The sequence below is a fragment of the Drosophila guanche genome, unplaced genomic scaffold (assembly GCF_900245975.1).
Source record: "Drosophila guanche unplaced genomic scaffold, DGUA_6, whole genome shotgun sequence".
NCBI lineage: Eukaryota > Metazoa > Arthropoda > Insecta > Diptera > Drosophilidae > Drosophila > Drosophila guanche.
Window position 1 is genome coordinate 16,853,405 of NW_022995743.1, and position 16,432 is coordinate 16,869,836.

Consider the following 16,432-nt stretch of genomic DNA (forward strand, 5'->3'; position numbering starts at 1 on the left):
TTCCACAACAGCCACAACGTAAATTTCACTTAAATATGCAAATTTACTCCTCAACCTCATCCTTTGCTGTCCTCCTCAGCGTGAACGCTGGTCAGTTGGACATTTTCGCGTTGCAGAAAAAAAAGGATAACAAAAACAAAGCGTAGAGCCAGAGGCAGAGGCAGCGGCAGAGTCAGGCTCGGGCTCCGGCTCCGGCTCCGGCTCAAAGCAAACATTTTAATTGAAATATTTACCCACAATCTGTGGGAAAAAATGATGTACAAAATAGTGTGCAAAAAAAAGATGGTTAAAAATGTGTACCCCCTGCACAATGGGAAATAAATGCTTTTGGGCCAGCTCTGACAGCGGCATTTTGTTGGCCAATTAATCCCAGAGACAGGAGTCGGAGGTGGGCGGATAAATAGTTGAAAAGGCTATAGAGTTGACAACAGACAATTATGAAGGGATGTGGCAGGAAATGAATACGGACAGGAGCAAAACAAATGTGCCACAAATGTTTATGATTATATCCACGGACAGGCTATAGTTTATGGCAGCTACCCAACCCACTCGCAGTCCACTCCCTGCTCCCTGCTCCCTCTCGCTCCCTCTCTTTGCGCTGTTAAAGCGCCAAAAGCTTTTGACATTTTGTTATGGGATTTTGTGGTTTTAAATTTGTGCATGTTGGCCCAGAGCACGTCGTGGCAGCTACGAGTGCTGTGGGGTGTGGCGCTGGGTTTGGCTGAGGTATCGCAGCTTTATGTGCTGCACTCTGCTTGCAACATCGAGTCGCGCTGAAGGTAACACGTGACCGTGTGGCAAACAAAACAAACGAAGCAATGAACCAGGCAGAAACAGAAACAGAAACAGAAACAGAAACAGTACCAGAAAAAGGGGAACGAGAAGGAAAGTGGCGGCCATAAGATATGCCGGGCAGGGCGGAGCAGGGGTAGGGGCAGGGCGAATGGATGAAGTATACATAATGGCTCTTGCTACCAGTGCTAGGGTTTGCTCGCTGGTTGCATGCTGCACACACACACACACACCGACAAAACCCACAATCACCCACACAGACACTCGGAAAATGGTTGGAAAATAAAAGTTTATCCTTGGACCAAAAGCAAAAGCATTACTGAAGCGACGCCCACAGAAAAGGACTTGGAAAGGGCAAAACTAGGGGAGAGTGTGGGTGGCTGGTGGGATTCTGAGGCAGTGCCTGCTGTGCTTATTGCCAATGCGACAACACGTGCCACAGTTGGTCAAGTGCGTTGCAACTGCAACTGGAACAGCGAGTGCGACTGGGAGTGCGACTGCGGCCGAGGCACTTTTGTGCTGGTTAACAAAATAAACACACGGACAGCGCGGTACACACACATACCCGCACACACACACACACACACACAGTCGTCTTTGATGTAGCTGAACTGTTGTAATTGTATGTGATCAAATGGATACTTTGGCCTGCAGTGTTTTTCCTCCCCGCCGCAAAAGGGCAACCGGATAGCCTGCCACTGGCGTACGTGGACTGCTGTACCACCCGCGCACTCGTGGGCTATAATTTATGCCGACCTTAAGAGATGAAGCCACAGCGCTTTTTGCACAAATGTTCACAGCGAATTGTTTCTATCTGCCAATTTGTGAGCAAAGCAAGCCACGAGAATATCTCTTGAGACTACAAATTCAACACAGAAAATCGCATAATCGCATTAAAAACATTTAAAATGTTAAAGAAATACAATTTCTTGTGGCTATGCTATATCGTTTGATCAGTTGTTGCCAATAGATTCCCAACGTGCCTGCATATCTATGCGTACATAATTGAAGTATTCACTTGGGCGAAACAGTGGCCAGAGATTCGTATTTCGCATTTACATGTAATGGCAGCTGTAAAAATCATTGTTGATTGTTATTTATGGAGTGAATTTTAATAAATGTATTTTAAATTTGCACACACTGAAATCTGTGGCACACACACACACACACACAGGCAACGTTTCGTGGGCCATTATGCAAATTGGCAACAACATGAGCTACAGAGCCAGGCCCGAACACGAACGACGAACCACGAGCCACGAGCCACGAACCCAAACGAGGACAAAAGCAGGCATGAAAAAAAAAAAAAAAAAAACAAAAAACAAGTCAAGGCATTCGTAATGGCTGGGGTTCTACTTACTACTCATAAATTTGCTGCAATGGTACAAATCAAATCATAACTTATTTGCATACATACGAGCGGTACGACTGGGCGGAGGTGGGAAGCTGACCAATCTGTAGATTTTCTGCTAACATGTGTGTAGAGTGTGCAGAGTGCGCCTGTGTATGTGTGTGGCCATATCAATTACATTGCATTTCGGGTGTGCTGCGCAAATCTTTTGCCAAATTCAGTCACGTTCCCATAACACACTGGCCAAGGACCACAACAAGGACCCAAAAGCAGACCCAAACGCAGACCCAAACCGTACCAAAATGAAAGTGTATTAAATTTCTGCTGAATTGGTTTTTTTTGTGTGTGTCCTGAAACTACATAGCAGCGAGGCGAGTGCGCTTAGAAAGTCATAAAATATTTATGCTCCAGTCAGTTTGCGAATGAATTTGAAGGCCAATGCAGAAGCATCAACTTTGATACACTCCACAGAGCCAATCGAATTGTGAATTGGCTACTCTAAGCAAGCAGGGGGGTAGGTGGAGTGGAGGCAATCGATAGGGCAAACAAAGTTGTTCGCATTTGGCTGGTCATTACACCGATGGCACTTTCACTTTCGCCACTCAGAAAACGAAACATTTTCTCGATACTAATTAGCCAAGAAGCAAAGCATGCAAAGGACAAAGTGAATGCTAAATGGGCATAAATTGTGGCACGATCAGTGATCAATTTTTTAGTTTTTTTTTGTATTTTCTGTGGTGCAGTTCGGAAGGATGGTTAGAGGGCTCGATGGATGGTTCACTTCCATACACATATTTATGACTATTACTTTTTTTATTGCTCGTGTTTGTGTCATTTGTATGGTTCAACGGCTTATGAAATTATGATAGTAAAACCCGACGACGAGACCAATGCCCAGGGGCACTGCCAATAGAAACAACAACCAACCGACATGGCAGCCATTTCAAAACTCGTAAATCAAACCCCCACGCAATGTCTGCTACGTTTGGCAAATATAAAAGATATTTTTCTTTCTTTCTTTCTTTCTAAAGCAAAACAAAATTTCAATTATTTGCCATATGAAACGGTCATTGACTGACGGATGATGGTCAGTGGCAGTGCGGTCTTCGGTGGTCTTTTCTTTGTCCGCGTCGAGTGTGACATGACCCTTTGCCCCTGCATGACCTTAACCCTTGGGTTAGCTATTAATGTTTACGAGTGACGAACGATGGGACATTGGAGGAACATTGCTTTTGGGCTGCCATCAACATTATTCTTATTGATATGGTTGTAGGGGCTGTACAAATGGCAAATATTTGATGAGCTCGGGCTGCAAATCTCTCGGGAATTCGAATTTGAATTTGAATTGGAATTGGATCTGCCATTGTGCACGTATTCCAATTAAACCATTTTTGACCGGGCATTGGGCTGTCTCCCATCATTATCACATATTGAGTTTCCCAATTTCGCGAGACACACACAGGCCGGTTGGCCAAAGCCACAAATGACGGGCTGACACATGAGGGATGAAGCACGAGGGAGGTTCCACATCGATGAACAGGCATAACTCAGCCTGATCCACATGCCGACAGCCGAGTACATGTGAGTGCCACAGCCCCGGACCCGGACGATGCTGCAGGCTGCAGGCTGCATGCTGTTGCTGGTTGCTCTGGCCGATGGTGTCATGGGGTTCTCGTGGGTGTGGAATGACTTTTGCACCCCGCATTTAAATGAAGGCTGAAGACTTAACTGGATTTTGGCCGTGTGGCCAGAGGAGCTCTTGGGAATGATTTTAAATCCACTTGCCACACACACCAAGCACCTTCTGCCCCTTGGTCTTCCCATGGTCGGGGATTGACTCACTCACCTCTTTTTGTTGTGGTGGGTTTCGTTTTTTGCAGATTGTGCCATAGATGGTGACTGTATGGCTCGGCTCCAATCAATGTGCAACAACTGCGACAGCAAATCCTGCTGCTGCTGCTGCTGCTGCTGCTGCTGCTGCTGCTGCTGCGCCCTCTAATTGGGTTCACTTTTATGGCCCAGTGTGGAACTCTGGCTCCAAGCAGGTTAGCTCATCATACCAGAGGGAGAGGCACATTCAGCGCTTACTTTTTGTAATTAAATAATAATTTTGCACGTTAACTACATGAGGTTTTGCGGGGAAGATGTCAAATGATTACGATGCAGACGCCTACATTAAAGACTTCCCAAGCAGCTTGAAGACATATGTATAGTAGCTGTCCTTATATACGTATGTATCTACGTGGTGCTTCATGTTGATATTTATGCATACATACACGTGCATGGACTGCTGTCTGTGTATGTGGCTTTGTGCATTTGTGTGTTTGTGGTTTAATGTCAGTCACTCACTGAGTTTATGGGGTCGTTGTCTTTCATGGCCAAAACAAAATGAGTATAGTTCTCTGATGAACTACTGACAAATGTCAAGGCGCTGCCACATAGCCATACATACATACATACATACATGCATACATAAATACATAAATACATACATATAGACCGGTAGGTACATTCCGATGAGCAGTAGATACATCCAGATGACTACATCGCACATTGGAATAATTTCGATCAGTTCAATGGCACCCAAAGTTGAGCTGTTTGCTGCACAAAGAGTCTGGCACTAAATGAAATGTGTTGCTGATACTTCTGCCATGGTTCTGGCAAACCTGTGTGAAAAACTTTGACTACCGCTTTGCCATTTTCGCTACGTCATTGGTTGGGGGTGCTGGCCATAACTAGCAACGCCTACAAGGCCCAGAGGCACAAAAACACACACAAATATGTAATTAACATGGCCATTGCAGGTGGTAAAGGTGGTGGGGATTGCTGCAGCCAGGGTGCAGTTGCCCGCAGGGGCCGCGCTGCGTATACGTAATTTATGAATGCGGTGCAGGACTTTGCGCTTATCACGGGCATAACCACACTGGAGCATTATTAAGCCCAAAAGACAGACAGGGCGTGCCGGGGCGTGCAGTGGCTGCAATGGGTGGGTGTCGGGAGGTTAATTCAATTAGTGTTGTGTTTGCATTTGGCCTTTGCCATGTGCTGTGCTTTGCTCTGCTTTTGTGTGGCACCTGCCACACACGCACACACACCGCATCTACACATACAATTGCCATAATTGATTTAGGCAATCAATACACTTTGCTGCACTTTAACTTGAGGCAATCCAGGGCCTGGATAAATGCATACATCGAGCAGCTGCTGCATTGCTCTGCTCTGCCATTTCTCTCTCTGCGATTGGCTGCTCAGCTGGTCAATATTTTTCAGAGCTAACAACTACATAAATACATATACATATATGCCTTTACATTTGTACAATCTTCCCTAAGCGAATGCAAACATCAATTGGGTCTGGGTCTGGTCTGGCGTTGTTTTGGGGGGCCAAATGTAATTTCTAGTTGCCACAGAAATGTTGCAAACATCGCTCAAATTTTAGCCAAAAGCAAAAAACATCTCACAGGGCTAGCAGGAGAGAGTTGTTTGTTTGTTATTTGGCTTTGACCAACATTTATGGTGTGCCTGCCGGATATTAGGTGCGTATGAAGGAGGCAAATTCCCAAAAAAAAACAAAAAGCAAACTGCTGCAAAAATAGTTTTTGTCAAAATGGAAAATCACAACAAAAAGTACTACAAATACAACGCCAACTTCGACACAGCTAACAACGAACACCGGCAGACAGACTCGTGGGCAAAGTGGAAGCATAAATATTTCATCCAACTGAGAGCAACCTGGCAAAAAAAATTGACAGCTAAAGGGTTAGACAGATCTAAACCGAATACTTGGGATGGGAGTGGGTTGTGGCTTCAAGGGGAATTTCGGAAATTAATTGTTATGGGCAAAGGTATGCAGAAAGTATGCAAAACATTTGTCTGCTGAGGATGAGACTCTCTGAAACTTCCGATCCCGAAGTGTTAAATCAATAAACAATAATGGTTATTAAATAAGATCTTTAGCTGTCTTTAGCAACAATACTTGAACAAGTTTAAATTATTTTTCATTTACTAATGTACATTTCAAATTTGATTTCTTTTGTTTTTTTACAGGAAGCATATCGTCGCTGGGTGTGCAGCACACTAGTGCCATATTTTGCCGAGCCCAAGGACGTTGCTCCAGACGGGAGTGAGCAGAGCAGCAGCAGCAGCAGCAGCAGCAGCAATGCGAAAATCCCGGGCAAAAACAAACGTTCCGCGTGGAGTGCAACGTGGACTGAGGGAGGAGAAGCTGTAGCCGTGGAAGCTGGTGGAAGTGCTGCTGCTGTAGCTGCAATCAAGAATAAATCTCTGAAATTAATCAGCAATAACAATAAATCAAATAACGGCAATAACATGAACGAGCGTCAGATTAATCAGAAGCCTGACAAGAGCTCGCAAGCGAATCGGAACAATGAGAACGGGAACGGGAACACGAATGGGAATCGGAATGGGAATGGGAATCGGAATGGGAATGGGAAAGGGGACAATGACCGCAATGTGGAGGAAGCGATTGGCAGAAGTCTGGCTCAGACATTCTATGATGTCGTTGGCATGTCTAGTCCCCACCAGAGCCAGGTGGCGGGAGTGAACGATGGTGGCGAGGGGCCAGTTGGGGCCATGGCTGAGGCTGAAACACAATCCAATAATTTCATATCGACTGCCAATAATGCGGATCCCAGAGCCTTGGATCCAGTGATATCAAAACTTCAAAAGAGGTAAGTCCACACACTGGAGATGTATTCCATTTTGTATAATTGTTTGTTTGCAGATCAACACGCAAGGCAGAGTTTCGCAAGCGACGACGCATTCGGCCCTGCCTGAGTGTCTGCCAAACTGTGGAACAAAAGTGCCCCTATCTGCTGCCCGCCGATCGCGCACCCGCGCTGCCCACCCAATATGCCGGCGAGCCGACATTTCTCTGCCTAGGTAAGACACTTCAAATAACTACTATCCATGGAGCACTCTCTCAACTAAATTCTGTTTCCCCTGCGCTGTAGATCAAAATATACCCGAAACTGGGGAGCAGCTGAAGAAGTCCAGCTATGGCCCCAATGACTGCTGCTACAGCTACTGCAATGGACCCGCGAGTGGAGTCTGCACCGTGTGCCAGGAGTTTGCACCGCCGCCGAGGGCAAGCCCGAACGATGTGGCAGCAAATTCCACCCGCCGTGTCCACAATATAACGCTCACGTTGAGCTCTCCCGCCGGCGAGCATGCACGGGCCAAGAGCGTGGCTCTGGCCCTGAGGAACGTGACCAAGGAGCGTGACAGCGAACAGGATGCCATGGAGTCGCTGATGGATCGCCTGCCGTACTATGCGCGCCTCGACAGCATCTACTACTACGACGAGGACGGAGAGATGCCCAAGGCGCCGCTTTCCGGCAACTGTGCGCCCGTGCCCGCCGTCACCACTCGCTGCACCTTTCCGTACTATGCCTCGGGCACCGAGGCCGCGGCGCCGCCCACACAGCTGCTCGTCTGGCTGAGCGCTCTGCTGGGGCTGCTCAGCAGCTGTGGGGCCGCACGCCAGCGCTGGAGCTGCAGCTGGATTGGCGGCTGTGGGCAGCGTGGCCGTGGTCGCCCGTGCGTCAACTGCGAGGCCAGCTGCCACGAACAGGAGCTAATCAGGAGCAGGAGCAACGCCGCCGGAAGTGACAGCAGAGGCAGCAGGAATAGCAGGAGCCGCAGCCAGCAAAGCATCGATGGAAAATGCACGGAAAAGGCGCCTCAGGCAGGAGCCGAAGCTGAGGCAGGGGCCGAGTCCGCCTGGATGTGGGCGTGGTCGGTGAGGCCACAGAATATCCATAGGCAAATGTGCAGCAAGGTGCGGTACTTTAGTAGCCGAAGTAAATTTAAATGCGAGTCCCACTGCAGAGACTTGGATCCGTTGAGATTACGAGTGAGGGTCAGGGTCAGGGTCAGGCCCAGGCTGAGGATCGGGTGGGGTTGGAGCTGGAGTTGGGGGATGTGGCAAACGCGGGAGGGCAGCACTAGGACTATTAACTATCGCTATTTCTACTATTACAACTACAACATCAACGATTGGTGGCGAAGATGGTGTCTGGGGGAGTGGCGGCGGATTGTGGGCAGCGGCGCCTTATAGTGCCTGCAAAACGTCAGCGGACTGTCCGTGTGCGTGTGCGTGTGCGTGTACGTGTACTCGTACTCTCTTATTCCCGTCTCTCTCTCTCTCTCTCTGCATAGGAATATCTGATGATAGTTAAACCCCGAAACCATATACATATAATAGAAGTTGAGAGAGAGCAAAAACGATTAAAAAAATGAAGGGGGGAAGCGAATTAAATGAGACATGAAATGAAATGAAAGCAAAGCAACCAATGGAAAACCACATAAATATTTATGGTCCTCTTTCAAGTGAAAATAAAAGCCAAAACATGAATTATAAATCTCCATTGAAGAAAACAAAAGAAAACAAAAACAAAAACAAAAACCAAAACCAAAATAGCATATTTTATTACAACTAGAACAAAGAATATTAATATTTAATTAAACAAAAAGCAACTGCCACAAGAATAGGTTTTTTTAGATAAATGAAAACAGACACAGAAAAAAGCTAAAAAGCAAAAAAAAACAGGAACATATAACAGGAGCATGGAACTAAACAATGATGTATGTATGTCCATCAAACGGAACCGAAACGAAACCAAAAACAAAACTAAAAATATAGTTATTAATTTAATTACTGGCGAACAAGAAATACGAACATTTTAGGTTAGCTAAAAATGAAACAAATAAAGAAAATAAAGAAAACGGAAAAACGGAATAATTTACAACTAGAATAACAAAGAAATTTTCGAAAACGGCATATATAACTACGATTAATTAGCGAAAAAAAAAACCCACGACGACAGCTAAGAAATAAACTAAAAGAGAATACAATTTCATTAACAAATTGACGTATAGGCCGAGTATCAAATCAACCACCTTTCAAAAAAAAAAAAAAAAAACAAAACAAAACAAAAAAAACGAACCGTGAACTTTACTTAAAATTAGTTTAACGAAATATAAAAAAGAACATATATACATACATATATGAAAAACAATAGTCGAGGGATGAGCGAGAGCGATTAATTAACAAATTAATTAACCAATTAACGAGAGACGAAGAAAACAAACAAAAATAATAATAATAACAACCGCAAACCGCAAACCGCAAATGTGTCTAAGAATTGTCATTATTTAGTTTTAAAAGCGACGGAAGCAATGATGTATGGTTCACAGATTTGTATAAACCCTGAGAGAAAAACTCAAGAGAATAAACCTAAGGGGTGGACAGAACAGGAGTACATAAGGAGTATGTAAAGCGCACAGTAAAACTTATCTTTAAGGTTCATTCAAGGCGGCATTAACAGCATATACACATGTAGAGCCATGACCCATTTACATTACATATATGTACATACATATGTACGCGTGTATGTAAACATTGATCTGGGTATTTACGATAGGAATACATAGTGAAAATGTGCAACGTAAACATCAACAGGATGCGAAGAAGAGAAGCTCCATAAACAGCAGCAGCAGCAAACCACATACCTACTACGAGTATATGAATAATAATAATAATAATTTTTGTATTAAAGTGAACTCTATGTAGCGAATACATATAATATAATACATTTGCGAGGTATATATATTTATATTTATCAATTTATCGTACATAACTTGCAGCAGAAATGGAATAACTATAGGAAAAACAAAACAAATAAAACAAAAGAAAGGAAAGAACGAAAAAAACCAAAACCAAACTTAAACCACTAAGAAATATTCAAATAAATAGTCGTATTTGGTATTAACTAATTAACTATGGAACTAAGTACGAAACAGTATGAGAAAGTCCCTCTGATAGAGCACACTCGCCAAAAAATAAAAACAAAAAGGAAAACTTACACAAACACACAAAAACATATACCTTAAGCACTCTTAAACAATATATTTAGTTTAGTTAGTTTCCCACTCACCGCATTTGCATCATCTCTGAAGGCTTTTGACATTTCCCATGTTTTTTGGGTACCTTCTTTCCGAAATCTGTAAACGAACGGTTTTACTTTTAGTCCACTGCAGGCAGTGGCAGAGAAACGAAACCGAAACTTCATTATGATGTTTTCTTCTTTTTCAATCTTCCCCAACTTTCAGCTCTTGAATTTCTCTTTCGATTTTCCTTTCCTTTCCTTTCAATCTTTCAACACTGACGCATTACTTTAGGAAGAGATAGAATATGTAATAGGAAATGGTATGGATTGTGTTATCTGTTGTTGTAGAAACGTAAAGGATATTACATACAAGCGAAAAGCAAAAAGTAGTTGCATTCATTAAAGACCTCTCATGCCCTTTCATTTCTTTGATTTCCCCTTCTCCCTACCCCCATATCAATGAATATTTGTAAATAGAAAAGACACAAACTATGAACAATTCGCCTCAAGGCCCTGGCAACCCGGGGTACATTTCCATGAGAGTTTCTGTCCCACATGAATTTTCTTTTACACGTTTGCAAGTTCCGTTCGCCAAAACAAATTTTCCCTTTATTATAATGTTGGTCCCGTTTGTGTGGAAACTCTTTCCGTAACTCAAAACGAATGAAATCTATGAATTTACATAGCCAAACGTTTGCTTTTTCGTTGCTCGTTTCGTCGTCAGCGAGATAACTGTACATTGATGGCGAATGCAAAACCATTTCCAAGAGGTGCGGGACGACAAGAGGAGTGGCCAACTGCCGTTATCGGGGGGCACGATGGCAAGAGAGAGTAAGAGAAACAGTGAGGTGGGGAGAGGTAGGGAGAGGGAGAGGGAGAGCCGCTGGCACAAATTGCGCGCATATTGAAATGCAAATTGTTATGAATTATTGTGTACTTTTGTAAAACTTTTTGATATATATAAAATAGTTAACATGAATAGATGCCTAAATAATAATAAATTAAATGTTAATTTATTTAAATGTAAACAATAAATGGACGTGAACAGAACGTAGCGACGGAACAGAAGGTCGGTGGACGAAGGCGGAGGCGGAGGCGGGCTGGCTATCCGATCGTGATTCCCATCCCGATTCCAGATTCCCATTTCCAATTCCCCCATTCCACCATTCCAGGTGTCCCTTAGAGTATGAATGTATTAAGCAAATTGTACGCGTTGGACGGAGAAGGAGACAAAAAACTAGTTGAATTGTGTGCGTAGCGGTGGGTAACTCATAGCTGTAGCCGTGGCCTCCGGATCAGGTGACGATTATTTGAGATCGTTTCACGAACATTACTTTACCGCAGCGCGGCCGAGAACAGGAAGCAGAAAGTACCATCTCACACACACACCTTACATACTCACACAATAACGAATTCCAAGCCCCATCCGAATCACTAAAAAGTTAGCACGAATTATACAATAATTTTTGTAATTGTTTAGCAGCTGCCACAACAAACAAAACAAAACAAAAACCAAAATTAATGATACCAATAAATGAAGCAAACAAAAACGGTAGCAAATATTTTCTACAAAAAAAAACCACAAAAAAACTATTTAAAATATGTAAAAAAAATAAATAAATAAAAATGAAGAAAAGAGAATTTTAAAAACTAAAACCAAAATTCTTTTTAGGTCAGAACGAAATTACATAATTGTTTGCCATGGCAAAGAGGAACGAAAAATATTAAATGAATTTGTATTTGATATCACAAGAAAGAAAACAGCGAAAGCCGAAAACAAATTCGAAGCCGAGAAGTCGAATGGTCGAATGGTCGAATGGTCGAATGGTCGCGAAGTCAAGAAGTCGAGGAGGAAGCGTAATATTACATGAAAATTCATAGCGTCAAGTCAAGACAAATTTAATTTAATTAAATGAAACCAAAAAACAATTAAAACAAAGAAAGCCAAGCTGCTAGCCAACAAACAAGAAAAAAAGATGACAATTTCCATTGAAAACGAATACTCGAACCATAGAGTTTTCCGACAAGCCCCTCCCCAATGACACTACCCTAGAAGAAACTGATAAAAATAAATACAAAATCTAACATCTAACATCCCACATGAGACAGCTAAGAACTTTAACAAAAATAAACTGAAATCTTCTGTACTTGTTGTTAAAAAGAAATGGGAAATAAAGAAAATAGGAAACACAAAACAAACAACAACAAAAAAACGACAAAGATCCCTAAAAATAGAACATGGCAAAACGAAATTTTCATAGTCCTTAAGCTAAAATCTAAATACGAAAAACAAAGGAAAATTCCCCCAGCCAAACTATCTAAAGTAATGAAAATAAATTCTGACTAACGAGAGACGGAGAAATAGTAATACTATTTAATAATAATAATTAAAACTGGCATAATTATGGTAATTGTAAAATAATTAAACAATGACGTAAAAGTAAAACAAAAGCAGAAAAACAAAAGGAATATAATAAAAAAAATTGTTGTTATTGAATGTATTTGTATAGAAAAATTATTATGATTATGACGATGAATAATAAATGATTACAAAAATAATAATTATTGTTCAAGCCGAAAAGCAAAAAAAAAACTACATACAAAAAAAAACAAATATATATATACGAGAACAAGCTTTTGACTTCCTTCTGGGATCGGCTGAGGATTTAAGAGCTGGAGCTGGGCGACGGTCGACAAGGAGAACTTCGAAGTCCTCGAGTAAGGCTAAAGAAAGGAGAGGAAAGACCACACAAAATTCTTCCTTCTCTCCACGGCAAGCTATCAGAAAACTAAGAAAAAACCCACTTTAAGGCTACATTTATGTAGAAATGATGATGGCAAAGGAGAAGAGCCAGCCAAGATTTCAATAAAACACTGCGGCCTTAGTGTTGGAAAAAATTATGGCCAAAATAATCGTCAGCTGGAACTACTAAAGCGAGGGACAGTCGTCAAAACTTGATTTCCCCAACGGAAAATCGAGCAAAGTGCCTGCAATCGGCAGCTCCTGCTTAGTGGCGCCGAGTCGTAGTAAATTCTTGCAAATGGCAAGTGCAAAAATCTCTCACGGATTCGCCATTGAAGTGCTATGGTGCCCCATACATGTGTATGTAAATATTATATAACTTTCACTTTTCGCGCCTCGTTCTCAAAGCAGGTGCTTAAAGGCTCTGGGTAAACGGCACCAGTGGCAGCAGCAACAACACTCTAATTAAGCGAAGCCAGGGGGAAAACTCGGTATTGGAGTAGGAGAGGAAAGCCCGAGGAGCCGAAGGAAGGAAGAATGTTTCGAGTGGGATGCCGCCTACAATGCCGAAGCTGGCTCATCTCTCGGCTCGTCGGTTTATCGGCTCGGTTCGGCTGGCTGGCTTGCTAGCTGGCAGGCAGGCTGGCCGGGAAACGGAACTCAGATTCGTTTCGACTGGCGAAAGGGAAAGTTCAAGCAGCGGATGCGAAACGGACTTAAGCGCCATTTAAGCGGTCATTTTTGCGAACTTTTGCGCGTGCCGCCGCCTGTGAGCGCGTTTTTGGCGGTATACCTACATACATACATACATACATATGCACATTTACAGGTGTGTGTGCGTGTGTGTCGCGTGTTTGTGTTTTCCTCTGGCTAAATATTTGCCAACCATTAAAGTGCGGCGCTACCCAACGGTTAACGGTCAACACACACTTGTGCCCCCAGTATTGTTTGTGCCGCCCTCCCTCACGAGTTTTTCCCACTAGTTAATTTGCCAGTGGTTTTGTATTGCATGCTTTTTGGCGCCACCCAACCAGAACCAGCCAGAAAATGTGTCTAAAAAGACCAGCAAAATTACCTGTGACTGCAAATCTGGCCATTCGAATGTTGGCCAAACAAATCTGCTGCCGAAATTATTTTATGCGAATTGACAGCGACATGGTTTCCCACTCAGATCAGTTGTGAGTGGGTGGAAGGTCAAAGTTAATTGAAACTGACAAAGCAGAAGACACGACTACTATGAAAATTGAAAGAGACAAGAGAGAAAGTATTTGTGAAACAATGCCACTTATGCTCCCTCCCCATATCATTACTTTGTGAAAGCACCAAAATGTGGCAAATATATTTTAATATAATACTTCATTTTCATGCAGCTCATTGGCTTAAATATTAATTGAAATCACTGCGGAGAGGTGCGTATTATGAGTGGAAAATGTGGCAAGTGAGGCGCGCATTGTCGGGTCAGTGTCAGACCCTACTCGGTGTCCTGCTTCTGAGCGCCGCTTTAATAATTCAGAGCGTACAAATCGGCGAAACGAAAGCTCAGCCGAGACATGAACCCGCTGCGGCAGAGTCGAATGCCGTGGAGCCGCGAGTGCGAGGTGCGTATGCCGGGGAAAAGCGTTTTCCCAGAGTAATTGCAAACATAATTCGATTTTACAGCAGGAAATGAACGCAGACTGACACGCAGTGTGTTCCATGTGCGATGGAATCCCAATGAAAAGTTCGTTGTGGAGAGCCGCGAGAGTCCGGCCATTAACTCCTCGAAGCTGGCGCCCCATCCGCGGCTGAAGGTCTCCAAGAACACGAAGCTCACGCTTAGCCCCAAGCTGTACGTGTGCCACGACAAGTACTCGGATCAGTGCCACAACAAGACGCAGCAGTTCCGCCAGCGCATTGTGCAGACGTTCGAAAAGTCCATGAGCGAGTCGCTCAACGATTCGCATCCCAATCCGTACCACGTGGACTACAAGCCCGTGTTCGGGGACAGCTTCGAGGAGCAGTACTATCCGTCCACCTGTCTGGTCATGGAAGCGGGCGTGCGAGTGCTACGCCGCAAAGACGCTCCCTTTGACAAGATGCCCTTCGGCCGACTCTTTCCGCGCCAGAAACTCTTTCGCAACATCAAGAACATCAAGACCTGTGCGATTGTCTCCAGCGCGGGCTCCCTGGCTGGCTCCAAGCTGGGTCGCTTCATCGGTAAGCAGGAGAAACAACGTGCTGCACGCATGCACAATGAGTCGGAAGAATCGCTCATGACCAGTCTACGTCTACGTCTACGTCTACGTCTACTCCAATTTCAATTTCAATTTCAATTTACATTTGTTTCGCTCGCAGACACGCACGACATTGTGATGAGATTCAATCATGCACCGACGCAAGGACACGAGGTGGATGTTGGCAGCAAAACCACAATTCGTGTGGTGAATTCTCAAGTAGGTGGCTCCGAACCCGCAACCCGCAACCCGCAACTCACAACCCAGTTCCGCACTTGCACCATCAAATTGCATTTGCAGTGATCCTCCCCCCCCCCCAACTGTTTGCTCCGCTGTCCTCTGCTCCCCTCTTAGGTGGTCACCAAGCCCGAGTTTGACTTTGCCCACGCACCCATCTTTCGGAATGTGACGATCGCCGCCTGGGATCCGGGCAAGTACAACGGCACACTGGAGGACTGGCTCACCAGCTCGGACTACGATCTGTTTACCAACTACGAGATCTACAGGCGTCGCCATCCCAAGTCGCGAGCCTTCCTCATCGATCCCCATTCCGTGTGGCGACTATGGCAGACGCTGCAGATGTTTGCCGGCAACCGTTCCATTCGACGTAATCCCCCCAGTTCGGGTTTCATTGGTGAGTGAGCATTTCGCTTCTGTTCTTAATGAATCTGCGCACTGTATTGGTTGCAGGTCTGGCTTTGCTCTTGCCCCATTGTCCACAGGTCGACTTTGTTGAATATATTCCCTCCACGCGACTCAATGGACGCTGTCACTACTACAGCAAGGAGGTAGAGCCACACACCACACAGCCGAGTTTCCATTCAGTTAATGATTCTCTTATGCTTTCCTTTGTGTTTGTGTCGCAGATGAATGCCGCCTGTACATTCGGATCTTGGCATCCCCTGGCCGCCGAGAAGCTGATGACACTGGACATGAATACGGCGGATGATATGTCTGTCTTCCAGTTTGGCATATTGCGTATACGCAGGCCGGATAAGCTTCTCTGCGGCTTCAACTTCTTTGGCTATTGAGTAGGAGAATTCAGCAAGGCTCTTCCGCAGCAGCAGCAGCAGCAGTAGCCGCAGCGGAAGTGCAGCAGTGGGACAATCGACATGCATTTAATCAGCGGTTTTCACCAAGTGCAATAAACAATTCCAACTTTGCAATGAATATAAACTGAAGTATTATTTGCCAACACACTTGAATCCCTCATTCCGTCTGTATCACTGGGGTACAACACCCACGCCCACGCCTGCGACAGAGACAGAGCCAGAGCCAGAGCCAGAGCCAGAGCCTGGGCCAGAGCCTCAAGTGGTTGTGGCAGTTGATTCTTTTGGCTTTCGATTGCTTTTCTTGTTGGTTTCCAATGGCAACGGCTGGATCCATGTTTTCTTTAGCCATTAAATGCCTTAACTGTTTGTCT

At 44.3% G+C, this 16,432-nt stretch overlaps 2 protein-coding genes across 10 annotated transcripts in view; both read left to right on the plus strand.

Annotated features, from left to right (window-relative positions):
• The window catches only part of LOC117578643 (matrix metalloproteinase-14), a 57,777-nt gene that overhangs the window by 19,768 nt on the left and 21,577 nt on the right, over window positions 1–16,432 (plus strand). For 7 of the 9 annotated variants that reach the window (XR_004573388.1, XR_004573389.1, XM_034264258.1 and 4 more), the window contains 3 exons: window positions 6,191–6,834; window positions 6,888–7,045; window positions 7,117–7,747. Coding sequence is in view for 7 of the 9 variants with exons in the window: in XM_034264258.1 (XP_034120149.1) it covers window positions 6,191–6,834; window positions 6,888–7,045; window positions 7,117–7,747 (1,433 nt within the window). In the remaining 2 variants the exon portion in view is untranslated. The remainder of the gene's footprint in view (window positions 1–6,190; window positions 6,835–6,887; window positions 7,046–7,116; window positions 7,748–16,432) is intronic. The other 2 variants (XM_034264255.1, XM_034264254.1) reach the window with 2 other exon arrangements.
• LOC117578646 (beta-galactoside alpha-2,6-sialyltransferase 1) lies at window positions 14,179–16,179 on the plus strand. Its single transcript, XM_034264262.1, has 6 exons — window positions 14,179–14,394; window positions 14,456–14,992; window positions 15,131–15,228; window positions 15,364–15,643; window positions 15,700–15,797; window positions 15,876–16,179. The coding sequence occupies exons 1-6, from the start codon at window positions 14,226–14,228 to the stop codon at window positions 16,038–16,040; spliced, it is 1,347 nt and encodes a 448-aa protein (XP_034120153.1). The 5' UTR covers window positions 14,179–14,225; the 3' UTR covers window positions 16,041–16,179.